Here is a 16,321-nt window from a genome sequence, read left to right as displayed (position 1 = left end):
GGGGCCTCGTGTGAGTTTACACTTGTACAGAGATTGCCCAGAAAGTGACCCCTCCACTCCTCCTCCTCCCGCCGCCCCAGAAATCCGGCACAGCTGCCGTTGAAGCCCTCTGCTCCTCAACGCGACCCATCGCACACCCTCCCGCTAACTCACGAGATCGCATTCGGCTGAAATTGTGTCCACATCTCATAGTTCGTAACTCACGCCGTGCATGTCAATTGGACACAGCGGTGTTTTGCGGTACTTTAAGAAGTGGTGATGTGAAGCATTGTTTGCGGGTGTCCGTGTGTGTGTGTCTTTGTTTGGTGGGGGAGTGGTAGAGTATACTCTTAGTTCTTTCGGTAAAGTCACGTAGGTAAAAAATGAAACAAAAATTAATAAAAAATAAAACAATAAAAATCACGACGTTTCGGAGGCAACACAAGCTTCCGTCTTCTGAAGACGGAGACTTGTGTTGCCTCCGAAACGTCGTGATTTTTATTGTTTTATTTATATTAATTTAAATTTAGTTTTTTACCTACGTGACTTTTACCGAAAGAACTAAGAGTATGAATCCTTGCAGTCACGAAAGCTTCAAATCTAGAGTGGTAGAGTAGCCATTACCACGCTGCGCTCCGAACCCGGCGACTCGAGTTCGATTCGCCGCTCATGTCCAACACCAGTGATGATTATCTGAAACAGTTCTAGGTCTCCCCTAGGTCGACTCAGCCTCAATTGAGTACCTGGTGCGATGTGTAGGGAGACAAAGGCGTCCGGGCGTGGTGCTGGCCACCCACCCCCCCCCTCGTGTGCCATTCCGGCTTTCATAGGTGCTCACTAAAAGCATTTTTTCCAACATTCTGTTTAGGTTTGAAGTTTTCGTGACTGCAAGGATCCATACTCTTTGGTTCTTTCGGTAAAGTCACGTAGGTGAAATTAAAATAAAATAAAAAAATAAGAATAAATTTTAAATTAAATTAAATAAAAATAGAAATAATTAAATTAAATCACGACGTTTCGATTGCCACACAAGCAATCATCATCAAGTGTGATTTCCACACCTGATGATGATTGCTTGTGTTGCATTTGAAACGTCGTGATTCAATTTAGTTATTTCTATTTTTATTTTATAAAAAAATTATTCTTATTTTTTCACCTACATGACTTTACCGAAAGAACCAAAGAGTTTTGTTTAGGCTGATTCCTTCGTTAAGGAGTGATTCCTGATTTTTTTTTTTGTTATTCTGGTAAATTCAAATATCAGGAACATTTTTAGAAGATTCAAAAAAAAATTTGTTTCAGATTATTCTGAAAATGGAAGTGACATCACAAATATGAATGATGTTACTTCCGCTCTTTGCCCGCCAAAAATCGGAACACGTGGCATCGCGTGATGCCACTTTCGTGAGCACGAAGACACAAATATATCATTGACTATGAATTATCTGAAAATTCTGAAAAATATATAAAATTTCGTCCATAAATCAGAAAGTCCAATAACCGAAGCATGTGCATAAGTATATGTCATGAAAAAGCAACGGAATGTGAAGGCGGAAAAAGTTATCTAATAAAATTTATTTGAATAGTGACCCTGAATCATCAAATTGGGAGGGGTACATTATTACATCTTGGATGATCACCATTCACAAAATAATATATTATATATTACTCTGGCCTGTTGCCCCTCTTGGGTCAATTCGGGCTGAAACGATGAGTTTGTTCAGTGAATTTGACAGTTAAATGAGTGCTTGTTTTTTCATAGCGCAAACTTCAAAAACTGCTGGCTCTCGTTAAGTTTGTGCCTTTTTTCAAACTATGGTTACACTGACAAGGCACACCTCGTAGGAAATGTTCTTATTGAATGCTGCGCCATCCATCAATGGCGGCCTCAAACTAAGAAATTGCCAGGCTGCGACATCACAGCGCTGCACTTGAAAGATGCTAAAAAAAAACGCACGTTACGTCCGCAACTTCTGACCCCCTCCGAGGGATTTTTGGCAGTCGGTCGGACGGCGTGCGGGTCTGGCTGCGTGAGACACAACGAGGCGGTTGTGCCTGGTTGGAATTTGAAATGTCCCCAGTCGATGACGTCTGCAAAGACCCAAACTGTTCAGACTCGCAACTCTGGAATCTGCAAATAGTCTGGGTCAAGTTGAGGTTAACCATCACTCGCAAATGCACGAAAATTGATTCTTCTGTTGGACACCGTGTTCAAAACCCCCGTGGTTGCCATGGATATTGCACCATGCTGTTATTTATTGTCCTTAAATATAAATGATAAAGCATGGACTTCTGCGGACACATGCAGCTGCTCTTTCTTATTGTGGTCACTTTATTTTCAGTGCCTTCCTGCCAATTCTAGCTGACTCATTCATTGGTTTATAACAAATCAATGCATCATTACATGTCTGGTACACACACACACACAGTGGGCAAGCTAGCAGCACAGTCCTGATGAATAACTTCTCATGAGTTCAAGTTGGCTCCTTGCTTCATCTCTGTGTCGTTTGACCCCTCTCCGTAGCGCTGGAGCGAATGGACAAGCTGTCTCCGAACGAAGGGCCCTCCTCAGAGGACTTACAAGGTCACGTAAACGCAGCCTCGCTTGAGAAGGTGCAGCGCTACTACAGAAGTCTCAGGTACCCAAATATCCCGGCATGCTTTATTAAGCTATGAGTATCACAACCAAACAATTTACATATTTTCCATTTTGTATATGTACTGCTACACAATTTTCAACGGAGGAGGGATCGCAAAACTCCTTAAGCCCTAGATTTGAAGCTTTCGTGACTGCAATGATTCATATTCTTAGGTTTTTTTCGGTAAAGTCACGTAGGTACCTACGTGACTTTTTTCGGTAAAGTCACGTAGGTACCTACGTGACTTTTTTCGGTAAAGTCACGTAGGTACCTACGTGACTTTACCGAAAAAAACGAAGAATATGATTCCTTAAGCCCTCTCGTGGCTAGCAGACATTCGCATTGGTATTTATCTCGTGAACATATTTCCACGTGAAATAATAGAATCCACTTATGGTGTATACTGTGGAGGAGCTCCCAGCACATGGAGCAAAAATTGTTGCTCTGCGTAATGTTTGGCATGACGTACTGAAGAATTCAGTGAAACGTCGGACATGAGTCCAGGTGCTATGGAAGCAAAGTCCCGGGTCACCCATAGATTTTTGGTTTTTAGAATCTTCACACAGAGCTGACCTCGTGCGATTCTTAGCACGCTGGACTTTCAATCCACATGCTATCTTCTGGCGCGGCATTTGAAACAGCGGTGCACGTTTCTCAGATTCCCCCCTGCCCCTTGGCTCTGTGCACCAATCAGCATAAATGGGTACAGCCACAGAGAGTCGATGTGCAGGCCACGTGTGGTGGGTTAAAGTGTGGGTATGACCACCTCTTCCGACACTTTAGGTCAATGGGGAAGAGTAGACCAAATACCTTTGTGTTAACTTGAGCAGAGGGCCCTTCTGCCAGCAATGCTATGAGCAAGCAATTGCAAGGCCATACCTTTACCTTTTTGATTGTAACCTTACTCTTGATTCATATCAAAGATGTTTGTCCAGAATTAATCTTCTAACTGAATGACCAAAAGTCGTCCAAAGATGGGCCCCTGGTGGGGACGGTGCCACAGACGCTTCTGGAACTAGTCCCATCATAATTACCATTCTCCCTGGGGTCAAAATTATTCAAAATGCTTGGCAGGATAATCTCATTGGTTTGTTATGGATAGACTGACCCCTGCCATAGAAATATGGAATTGACACCACCTTGGTTTGGGCACCGTCCAATGCTGATCTGAGTTTAGGGAGACTCCAACTCGTTATATTTGCGTCAATGAAACTGGAGATTCCTTTCATGGAGTATCCTGTCAGTTTGCAATAGAATGAACTGCTCCCATCAATATTGAAGTATAAACATTAACATTGGTCAATTCCCAAAGCACGAGGAGAGTTTGGCAAATGATTTCTGAGCACGAGATATAAAACATTGAATCAGAAAAACGCACACTGCAAAGTAGTGAAATTTTGTTTTGATTTTTAACAGTTAAAATTTTAATTTTAAATCCGTAATGTCATGTTATGCAATATCGTGGTGCTCTAAATATATTTTGGCATTAGATATATATATCTTTTTTTCTTCAACAGGACCTTCTATTTGGATATGTCAAAACTCCCGTCGGATTCATCCGCCAAGGTTGCTGCAGTTGACAAGGTACGCAACGGAGTAATAATAATAATAATACTATCACTACTAAGTGAAAAGTCATTCTCAGCAAGCGGGCAGAAGTGGCATCTCCGTTGGTTCTGGCTGAAGAGGAACGAGCGGTGGCAGATCCAAACAGGCAGTCGGTAGAGATGCAGGGCTGAGTTGAGTAGCGGATCGAGGGGGTAGTTCCAGGACGCTGGTTCTGTCGTCCGAGGAGCAGTGCGCTAATCGACGAAACGCCGCTGAAGAGGGGTGCCCACTCGAGAAGCCGGTGAAGTCGCCACCCCGCCCAGCCCCAGTTAGAGGAGTTAGTACCTTGAATGAGGATGGATGAGTAGATATTTAAGTGCCATCTGGCTCACAGAAGCCACATGCAAGTGAGTAACTGTCAGGTGAGCCGGCAGCGATGATCCCCATCGTACTTCGGATATGGAATAGCGCGTTGATGTCTAAATTATATGTTTGAGATGCTTCCGTGGTGCGATGGTTAGCAACGCTGAACTTGCGATCCAGAGTATGCCGCTCTATTTGATCTCTTGGCAAAGCGGTTGAAGCGACGAGCAAGTTTCTTAAAACCAGCCCCCCCCCCACTGCCTCTGTCCACCCAGCAGCATAAAATGAGTTTACCGCAGTTAGTCAGTCAGCAGGTCGCGTATAGTGGGGTTAAGCGTGGGTACTCTCACCTCTTCGAACGCGTTTGGCTAGCATGGAAGAGTAGGCCTAAATACCCTCGAGGGGGGCTCTCTAGAGGCTACCGCGAGTGTAGGGTCTTCTTCCAGCGGTGGTGTGCGTAATCAATTGCAGGGCTGCACCTTTGCCTTTGCAGCTCTGCCATTCCTATGTAAACCACAGTAAGAAGGCACTGATGGTTAAAGATCGAACGTAAATAAAACTAAATCCTGTTCGTACAGTTTTTGTTTACCACTATGAATTTTATTTTTCGAAAAGCTGTACAGTAGCGAATTGAAAAGTTTATAAGTTCAAGGGAAATGTATATATTACGACAGCCATGTCGCGTTGGTTAATTTAATGCGGAATTACAATTTACTATATACATTACATACGTGCGCGTGTGTAAATATAACATTGAATCCCACCCATGTGTATATGTGCCTTTATAGTCGGGTTTCTGCATAATATAACACGATACGCACTGTTGAAATGCAATGCAAATAATGAAAGAAACGCTATAGCTCAAACCCCTCAAATTCCACGTGCTTCCACTCCAAGAAACACAAAGCCAGGAGCTATTTTGCCATCGCTGTCGTCATGAACTTTGCGTGGCTGCCTGTTATTCCTGGAGTCTCTTTTCCGGCCCCTTGGCTTCAGGCTGCCGGCTGAACCGAGGCTGCAGAACGCAGCGTTGAGGAGAGAGAAGAGAGTAGGGGGGGGGGTAGTGGAGCGTGTTGATAATAATAATAAAAAAGGGATGAGGTTTCGGGGTAGGCGAATGGGCCTAATTGGGGGGGGGGGGGTAGCATAACGCTGAAGCTGAGCGTGAGCAGAGGGCTTCGAATTTACAAACAAGTGTGGACGATTATTTTGTTGAGACGATTGCCATATTTTTTTGTTTTTACCACTGCTGGAATATAATTGACTGCAGCTCAGCCGATGGGACTGCATGGCTCCCATTCATTGGGTCATGAGATCACGTACTGGCAACGGTCGACAGGGGAAGGCAGAGGGGATGGGTGGGTGTAGTCGGTAATGGCCAGTCGTTAACAGCTCTTGCCCTACAATCGTTTTGGCTTAATGGATGGCCAAGTTGTATGTATGTATATGTGTGTGTGTGTATTGTGGGGAGCGGTAGTGTAGCGGTTAGCGCGCTGCGCTATGAACCTGGCGACCCGGGTTCGATTCCCGCTCACGGCTAACACCAGTGACGATTATCTGAACCGGTCCTGGGCCTCCCCTAGGTCGACTCAGCCTTAAATGAGTACCTGGTGCGGTGTGTAAACATCGCCACTGGGGAGACAAAGGCGGTCGGGCGTGGTGCTGGCCACCCACCCCCTCGTGTACCGTTCCGGCCTTCATAGGTGCTCGCTAACAGCACTTGCCCCTACAGTCTGTTAAGGCTATACGGGGGATCTTTGTCTTTGTTGTGTATTGTGGGGAGCGGTAGTGCGGTGGTTAGCGCTCCGCACTTTGAACCCGGCGTCGTGAGTCCGATTTCCCGCTCACAACCAACATTGGTGACACATCTAAATTAGTCCTGGGCTTTTCCGAGGTCAACTCAGCCTTGAATGAGTACCCCCCGTGTGATATGTAATCATGGCCACTGGGAAAACAGCAATGATGAGGATTGATAATGGCCAGACACGACCCTCGCTTACCGTGTCGGCCTTAATAGGCACTCGCTAGCAGCACTTGCACCGATGAACTGCAAGACTAAATGATCCGTGTCTTTCACCGTTTGCTCCTCCAGTTGTTGAGGCCGTTCAGCGCCCTGGATGAGTTGATTCGCTTGATGGAGGGGCTGCTCGCCCCCTGGAGGAGCTCCACCGTGGAGCCCAGCATCTCCCCCTCGTGCAGCTCCGGCGTGGGGCTGCTCCCTATCGCAGCGGAGGTCTGCGACCGCCTGGGCGCGTGCCATGTGCTCATCTGCAACAGTGGCGTGCACAGGTGTGGAGAGCGGCAGAGGGCTCGGCGCGCCGTGCGCATGCGTCCCGTTCGACTGCAATTTCCCTTGCGTGTGTAGTCCATGGGCCACAGCAGAAACATCGACGCAGTACCTTGGTGTACAGTCTGCTCTCCTGTAACGCGTAGCTTTAACAATGCGAATTGAATATAACGAGATGAATGTATTCGGGAGCACGTTTTTGTTCTAACGTGGACGCGAATGTGATACAACGCGATCGAGTGGACAGAACTATGTCGCGCGAGGAGGAATAAGCGGTCGTACGGCCGCCTCGGCATAGCAACGTCGCACAAGGCACTGGGATGCTGCTGGATGCTTCTAGATGCTACCCACACGCCTCCGTCTTTGTTCAGCCTGCGTACGCATCTCACGTGTTATCGTGGACTGTGCTTAACACAATATTATATATTATTTATTATCACTAGATTTCGATTTAAAGCTTTCGTAACTGCAGGGATTCATCTTCTTGGTTCTTTCGGTAAAGTCACGTAGAAGGAAAATAATAAAATAATAAAAATAAAACATAATAAAATTATTCTCACGACGTTTCGGCCACAACGCAACCAGCCGTCTTCAGGTGGAGAACAGGTCTGTCGAGAAGGCAGAGTCTGCCTTATCGACAGACCTGTTCTTTACCGAAAGAACCAAGAAGACGTATCACTAGATTGTTCCTAAACGCGGTATTCTTCAGGAATGCAACAACTGCCGCGTTACAGGAGAACAGACTGTACCACCTGAGGTCGTCTGGCGTGCGTGGAAGAGTAGGCCAACAATGCCCTGTGAAGGCGGCTCTCTGGAGGTCCCTCTAGTGCATGCCCTTATGCCAGCAGTGGCATGAGCAAGCCATAGCAAGACTGCGCTTTTTTAACAAAGGCATCTTCAGTGATACCGATTTATTTGAAAATGTATACGTCATCCACCTCCATTATATTCCGGTTGTGTTATCGACATCATGTTGTAAAATTAAGTCATTTCTACTTGGAACTTTCACAGCTTGCGGCGTATCGCCCTGTGTCGGACAATGAACCCGCAAGGACGGACCTATATCGTAGTTGTAGTACAATTGGTTGGAAAACACAGGTTTGTAACTAAACTTACGAAACTTTAAATTTCATGAGGCAAGGCCCACTGAGCTATATAGCTCATTTTCAGAAGCGACCTTGCCACAAATGATAGCTCAACGAAGCGGCTTATAATGTGGACATTTATAGCAGCCAAATACTCAAAAATGCATGTTTGGAGGGAAAAACCAGAGGGCCCGGAAAAAAAATCCACGCGATCACAGGGAGAACACACAAACTCCAAATATACAGGCATCTTCAGGATCAGGATCGAACCCACGACCTCCTGCATACCAAGCGAGGTAGTTAATATCTCACCACCGCGGCTCGCCATTTTAAAATCCTTTATATTAAGTTCACTTGCTTGCGCGCTTACGACCGTGCAAATCTTTTGGTCGTTTTTTAACCCACTTCCCGTGATCCAATCGAGCTGACATTTTGCACACAGACTCGTTGTGTGTGATAAAAATGAAACTCTTACTCAAGAAAAACAGAAATGAATAATAAAATAAAACCGATGACACGCATATAAAGGATTTATAGTGAAAAACTTTGTTTTTACGGGTTAATTTTTTAAACTCTGACCGCCACACCCATTTGTTGACCATTCATCGCGCGTCGCTACTGTTGAGAGCACCGCTATCTCAACGTCTTTAGAGGCACGCTAATGACACGACGGTCGGCGCTGTCCGTGGGGGGCGGGCCGGCGGGGTCACCCACCACTCTCTTTCGCACGCCCCGCTAAATCCATCAGCGCTCGACAGAGGCGCTCTCAAAAGTACACGTTTGTCTTCCGTCAATAATTAATGCGATACACTGGAGTGTATCGCTTGTCTTTATTTTTTTTTTCTCATGATCGTTTAGCGGGACGGCGCTTTATCGCCGATCAATGACTGTAATTCTAGCCACTGCCGTCGCGGCGGTGACGAAGCGCTCGTTTCATCCAAATGGGATTCACGCGAAAGTCAGCCGCCCGCCCGCTCGTTCACAGGCGTGCGCACGAGCGAGTGGGTGGGCGGATGGGCGAGCCGGGAGCCGTGCCGAAACAGCGGCAGCAGCGCTCTGCGGTCCTCTTGAGCTGTTCCAACGGCAATGTTGGACTGTGCCACAACTGCCGGTCGCGCACGCTCTGCGACGTTACAGCTGTTGTCGCACACACCGTTTGCCCATACTGCCACCGCTGAAAAGACAAGAAAGCAAATGCCTCCTTGACAGATTGGTCTTTCCACGTAACAATTTTTTGTTTGTTTACGCAGCCCATCACAGCAACCAAAAGCCCCTTTCTGGGAGTGGTTTATTGGGAAAATCAGGAGATCGCTAAAATGTTGTGCAGCTGACGGCACCGTAACACCTCACCATGGCTACCTTGCTTAAATTGATCACCTGGCCTCCAAGATCATTTGTGGTAAAAGCCTCTAAAAATAACAATGACGTAAGCCATTTTTTTTCATGAAATGTACAGTTCAGCAGAGTATTATTTTAGTGGACTGAATTACAGAAGAACACAATGAATACATTTCGGCTCTGCTACGTGAACCTCGTGGCAGATACCCATGCAGTGCATGGCAGTGACCACACCGAAGCTGTGTGTTTTGCAAGAGGCACTATATTGTCACCGATGCTGTAGCTAGGCAATAGCCATGCAATGGCCATGTCCAGAGCTTAATTTCTCACCAAATAGTTCACAGCACACTGCTAGGCTGTCTTGGAGTAGGCATCATCAGCATAAGGCACTATAAATCCTAAGAACAGGTTTATGAAAATCAGATTCAATATAAGGCGAGATGAATGTGGCATCAGCGGCAGAACCAGGAGTGCGATGAGTTATTTTTATTAATATTGGTGTTTTATATTGATATCTAGTAGAGAAGATACGTTGATATTTCAAGATGCCCCCCTCCTGCACCACCCCTCCCCGGTTAATTTTCTCAGCCCGCCTTGTGTGTGTCGCGCCAAAAAACAATTCCTGGAAGAGCGTTTTTGCAGAACCCCCCACTGGCTCAAAAACGAAGCGCCGGTCCCACGTTGCTCTCCGTTCCGCGTGCGCAGGTGCACCCTGCAGGTGACTCTGGAGCAGGTGGCGTGGCTCACGAGGTGTCACGGGCTGCCCCCGCGCACCATGATGCAGGCGACTGACGTCATGAGAAAGCAGGTAGAGATACCCCCCTACCCCCCATGCACATACGCGACCCGCTAATATCACGGGCGTTTGGCGAACCTGCCTTTCACTCGCCGAGCAATGCAAATCGACGACCCAAAGGCAATTTCGATTTAAAGCTTTCGTGACTGCAGGGATTCATCTTCTTGGTTCTTTCGGTAAAGTCACGTAGAAGGGAAGTAATAAAATAATAAAAATAAAACATAATAAAATAATTGTCACGACGTTTCGGCCACAACGCAAGACGCTGTCGCCTCGACAGACCTGGTTTTCACCTGAGGACGGCTGCTTGCGTTGTGGCCGAAACGTCGTGAGAATTATTTCATCATGTTTTATTTTTATTATTTTATTACTTCCCTTCTACGTGACTTTACCGAAAGAACCAAGAAGATGGACCCAAAGGCAGTGGGCCGTACTCAAACACGCGCGAAACATTGCACGGTAGATACGGCCAACCTCCCAACACCCGTGGAAAATGCACGTTGAGTATGCATGGTGAACTTCTTTCGCATCGTACGCAGCCAACCGTGCTAATCGGAGGTGCGGGGGAAGGACAACGAACTAAACAATGAGAGATGGTTCACGTTGAGACTACGGACACACGAAACCAAACCCGTGGAGCACATCGTCAGACGCTCCCCCCGCTCCCATCGTTCACGGACAACATCACAAGCATTTACAACGTCTGCAACACCACCACTGCAGCCACCATGCAAACTCGACAACCTCCACATTGTAGCAAAGCACTGTTGCTGATAACTCGCTGCCCCACAACCCCCATCATACCAAAGTGAGCATAAAATGGCGGTCATCTCTATTGGCTGTACTCGGGCATTCGTGGAAATGCGATATGGCAGGAGCATGTCTATAGATTGGTTATTTACAAATACAGGCAGATCTCGCTGAACGCAGGGGTTACGTTCCTGGAAAAATCAGTGTTGGGCAAAACCACGTTCGACAAAATAATACCTTGTGGAAAAATAGGGTTGCGTTCCCAGGTCTGAAATGATCACCCACTCCCTCTTTGTTTAACCAATTCTACATGGTTCCCCCCCCCCGATGTTATTGTACTCAAGGATGCTGAGATGCTCTCCATGACTTGTGTGGGTGTCATATTCTTGGTTCTTTCGGTAAAGTCACGTAGAAGGGAAATAATTAAATAATGAAAATAAAACAAAAAAATTCTCACGACGTTTCGATTGCAACACAAGCAATCATCATCAGGTGTTGCAATCGAAACGTCGTGATAATTTTAGATTTTTCTCATTATTTAATTATTTCCCTTCTATGTGACTTTGCTGAAAGAACCAAGAATATGAATCCCTGCAGTCACGAAAGCTTTAAATCGAAATTGTGTGGGTGTGTTTTCACTCTTTGAATTTCGCCTCAACGCAAAACCCGCATATCCATTGCATGCGGCAATGTGAACGTATGCCATGTGCTGTTGTGCATGAACGGGGGTGAGAATCTTTGAAGCGTCAAACTGTGTACAGCCGAAACATGCGTTCGAGAAAGCCGTGTTGGGCAAGGCTTTCCCGTGCTGTTGAATTCCCACCATTGTTTTTCATCATGTGGTACTTGTATTTACAAGCCTTAAATTGTGATTTGGATGATAACGTCAGTGGTCTTCTTGGACATGAAACTTTTCTATACTTCACTCCACAATTCATCTCCTCATTTCATCAAGGCCTGGCCATTGTATTAATTTGTTGATCTATACATATTTAAACAACAACAAAAAATTCAGATGATTAGAATAAGTAGAGTACATTAATGTTATAATAGAGGTTTTTCCCCTTTTTTCTGGCAACAAAACTGAAACCTTTTTACGAGGATTCATGTCTGCATTAACCACAATACTTGCAGTCAAAATGCAAACAAAAAACACTATGATAATATATGCATTGTCCTTGAAACTGATTGGTCCACACACAGGGACGGCTTTCTTTTGAGCCTCGACCCATGAATGTTAAAGGACACATGAATGTTATCAGTTTACTCCGATAATGGAGAAACAAAATCGGCTCCTTGTATCTGTTTGGCTGACCTGATATGGTTTGTTGGTATGAACTCACAAACCAGAAGCCCTGCTACTCTCACACCTACACTATAAGCCAGTCATATGCTTGTGCGTGTTGTTGTGTGTGCGTTGTGAATGCATCCTTTGCTTGCTGGTGCTGTTTACAGGGTGCAAGAGTACAGAACACCGGGAAAAACCTGGGAGTGCGCGACCGAACGCCGCTGTCTGTGCCACGGTGAGTGCCCATTGGCTGTCTCAGGGCTCCATTCGAGCGCCAGCGCCTTCTAGAAGCCACTGTGAATGCAAATTTCCTTTGTTACAATACAACCACGATTTATTGCATCATGTTGAACTTCTTTTGTACCGTACGTAGCCAACCGTGCTAATCGGAGGTGCGGGTGAAGGACAACAAACTAAACACAAAAAGTAGATCTAAAGAATTGAGTTTTCAATTTACATTTAAAAGTAGATAGTTCCAGTAGCTTCCTAACATCGGACGGAAGAGCATTCCAGACGGCCGCAGAAGCGCATCTGTGAAAGTACGCGATGTAGTGACCGTCTTTGTTCGACGGTTAGCCAAAAGCCGCTGCGAGGGTTACATTTGTCTAAAAGTTGTTTATTAATTTATAACAGTGGCTAAGCACAGGCCCCAAGGCCCTGAACGTCAATCAGCCATCGACAAAAGGAGCAGCACTGTTATAGTTGTAATCGATAAGAGTGAACACTTTTGTTGAATTGAGCAACGTTCTAAGAAGCTGGGAAAAGAGACGATGGCGGGGAAATTCTCAAGTCGAGCAGCGCAAGGGAAGAATCGGAGGGAGAAGTGCTGTGACCCGCAGTGCGATGGTTGAACACGGTGTGTGGGGGGAGAGGCCCAGAAAAGCCTTCAGAGGCAAGGGGTGACAAGCTGGATGGGTCTAGGATGGCAGCAACCTGAAATAAATTTCGATTTAACGCTTTGGTGACTGCAGGGATCCATCTTCTTGGTTCTTTCGGTAAAGTCACGGAGAAGGGAAATAATAAAATAAAAAAAATGAAACATAATAAAATACAATTCTCACGACGTTTCAGCCACAACGCAAGCAGCCGTCCTCAGGTGAAGAACAGGTCTGTCGGGGAGACAGCGTCTGACAGACCTGTTCTTCACCTGAGGACGGCTCCTTGCATTGTGGCTGAAACGTCGTGAGAATTGTATTTTATTATATTAAATTTTAATGATTTCCCTTCTACGTGACTTTACCGAAAGAACCAAGAAGATGAACCTGAAATAAGTTATACAGGGCGGTCCAGATGTCTTGTGACCATCAATTCATTGCCCCTAATTTTTTTTTCACTTACATATTCACGTGGTTATTTAAATAAACCTTTCTTTAAAAAATTCGTTTTAAATAATTAAATGGACCACCCTGTACATTGGCAATATAATTGCTCCACTCATATTTCCTCTTTTGACATCTTATAGAGTGGGAATTTTCACGTAAATCTATATATATTTCATGTTTGACAAAACTTGTTCTTACGAGTTTAGTTAATCGTGAATGAATGTGTTTGTTTTAATAGCTATGCCGTGTGCCAGTGCTGTCAGTGCTTTTTAAATCCAACCAAGCTGAACTAGGACTGTGGAGCGAGCTTTGGCGTCGTTCGCGGAAAGTTTCCGTGATGTAAATACGGCGTGAATATCGCCTGTACAAATCGTCATTCCGGGGTCTCAAGACTCTCCATTTCACGATAACGGTCACGTTTGGGATGCTTGGTCACTTCCATTAACCGCCGTGCTTGGACAACCCCGTCAATAAATATGGAATGATAAAAAAAAACTCGTCATTCTGCTTTATACTGGCTACCACCGATAGGTCCTCCAAGTTGTCATCTCGTGCGCGTGTACAATGCCCCTTTATCAACACGCTGTGCTTTAAGCAGAAATACACCACCATGCAAATTACACGCGCCTCAACATCCATTGCCTTCGAGATCGATTGCTGGTTGTCTTAAATGACCCAGTGGCTCAGCGGGAGAGAAATTTTAATTCTGCGAGTTCAAATCCCAATTGGGGATTGACTCGAACCATCATTCTTTCCGGGGTCGATACAAATTAGTACCAAACTACGATGGGGCGGGAGTGGGGGGGGTAGTCAAGTGGTTGTGTCCGATGGATCGACGCAACTGCAATAGGAATGTGGAATTTCCACCACTGGCTAAGGGCTGTTAACAGATGAGCTACTTCCTCAATGCTCACTTGAGCCGGAAATAACTTTGTTTGACTTGATATCTGAATACATGCAGAGCATTATCTGGTGATTTATTTTATTTTCTACCTACGTGACTTTACCAGAAAGAACCAAAGAGTATGGATTCCTGCAGTCACGAAAGCTTCAAATCAAGATGTTATCTGACTCGTCCCTCTCTTTGCAGGTTGTACAAGCTGTGCCTTCCTGGATCTGACACGGACTGAAATAGCAGGTCAACAAAAAGCCTTAAAAAAAACTAGCAGTGCAGCATCGTAGCATTACAATTGTGCGTTTTTTTTTATTTACAAAATCCAGTAATTGCAACTTATCGTTAAGATGTATTGTTGAAACATGTTATTGTTCATAAAACAGGTACGTACAAATAAACTGTTAACGTGTTTTGAAATCTAATTACTGTGCTGTAGAGGTTAGCATTGCACAGATGGTATTTAGTGGAAAGATGAACTTTTACATTCTCTGTGTGCTCCGGTTGTTTCATAATGTAAAATGTTACTGCTATTTATTAATTCCAAACCAGTATTTTTTTTGCATAATCGTATTGTGTTCAATGTTGTTTATATTTCTCCCCGAAGGAACAAATGTTTACTGCACATGCAATGATTAAACGATCATACTTTAATAGGTTTTTATTAACATGTCAGGGTTTGTGTCATTTTCTGTATATTGTACAATTTTACAAATGTGTAAAGAAAAACAATGCCTTATTCACCAAATCTGTGTCGTGGTGTTTATTGTGTTGTACATGACTCTCAATACGGCAATACTTTCATAGATGCTTGCCTATGGACAGCCTTACTGTGTGAAGACTTTTTTTAAGCAAAGTGCTGAAGTCTGGCCATGTCCTCTTTCAGTATTTGCATATGGGAGAATACCAGAGAACTCGGAGAATGCAAACACATGAGGGTATAAAACTCACATGCTGCAGACAGTTGAAATACTATACAGTATTTACATCTTGACTTAAAGCTTTCGTGACTGCAAGAATTTATATTCTTTGGGTCTTTCGGTAAAGCCACGTAGATAGAAAAATAAAAAATGAAAATATCACGACGTTTCGATCGCAAGATCCAGGTTCGATTGAAGACAGTACATACAATTCGTGATCTGATCCCGTCTTTGAAGGATGTGATCCCTGACATGCAATTACCCCGGTGTCTACAAACTAAGTTGTGTTTGCGGCAGTACCATAGTTATAATGGGGAAACTTAGCGACATGTCTCGGACCGTGTTCGTGAACAGAAGGCAGATCTGAAACACGGTAGGATCAATACCTCGGCCGTGGCTGATCATTGTTTTAACGCTGTGGGCACACGAAATTGATTTTTCCAAGACGAAGGTACTCTGCAACCCACTGGCTATCAACAAAGATTCGTTCATGAAGCCATCCAGTTATATAGACGGACACAATTTCAACCGAGAAGATGGGTACAAACTGAGAAATCATTGGAAGGACGTTATTAACCAGGTGAAGTGATAACTGGCTGTGATGTTTTCATCCTACCTACCGATGTTAGTTATTTTCGACTCTCTGAGTTACATTACCAGGTTAAATGTCTTTACATTAACAGGCTAAATGTCTCACTAGCACATTCACCGTTGCTCGTTTTCCTCGATGTGGCGGTGGTTTTCATTTTTCTTACATTGACTAATCTCTCACAATACAATGGCCACCTCCACAGCTTCGTGGTCGTGGAGGTAGCTCAGCTCTCCGATCTTACATGTACATGCAAATTTCATCTCTAGCCCTGCCCACTGCACTTATGACCCTTGGGCTACACCCATCTCAAACCTTTAACATCCTGCTTCAGCAGCTCTCCCGCTATATTTTTTCACCTGATGACGATTGCTTGTATTGCGATCGAAACGTCGTATTTTTATTATGATTTTTCTATATACGTGGCTTTACCGAAAGACCCAAAGAATACTATACTTACATGGCGTGCATTTGTAGAACATTACCACTCTGCATTTATTAAGAACATTCACAATACGGTTGAGC

At 44.8% G+C, this 16,321-nt stretch overlaps 1 protein-coding gene across 3 annotated transcripts in view; it reads left to right on the top strand.

Moving 5' to 3' along the window:
- LOC144938475 (phosphatidylinositol 3,4,5-trisphosphate-dependent Rac exchanger 2 protein-like) overlaps window positions 1-15,026 on the top strand; it is a 210,679-nt gene extending 195,653 nt beyond the window's left edge. For all 3 annotated transcript variants that reach the window (XM_078866327.1, XM_078866326.1, XM_078866325.1), the window contains exons 36-41: window positions 2,504-2,618; window positions 4,136-4,202; window positions 6,622-6,818; window positions 9,945-10,047; window positions 12,241-12,308; window positions 14,486-15,026. In XM_078866327.1, coding sequence (XP_078722453.1) covers window positions 2,504-2,618; window positions 4,136-4,202; window positions 6,622-6,818; window positions 9,945-10,047; window positions 12,241-12,308; window positions 14,486-14,525 — 590 coding nt within the window. In that variant the 3' untranslated portion in view covers window positions 14,526-15,026. The remainder of the gene's footprint in view (window positions 1-2,503; window positions 2,619-4,135; window positions 4,203-6,621; window positions 6,819-9,944; window positions 10,048-12,240; window positions 12,309-14,485) is intronic.
- The last annotated feature ends 1,295 nt before the right edge of the window (window positions 15,027-16,321 follow it).

Source organism: Lampetra fluviatilis, chromosome 22 (genome assembly GCF_964198595.1).
Source record: "Lampetra fluviatilis chromosome 22, kcLamFluv1.1, whole genome shotgun sequence".
In the NCBI taxonomy this organism is placed as follows: Eukaryota; Metazoa; Chordata; class Hyperoartia; order Petromyzontiformes; family Petromyzontidae; genus Lampetra; species Lampetra fluviatilis.
This window is presented reverse-complemented; position numbering and strand designations above follow the sequence as displayed.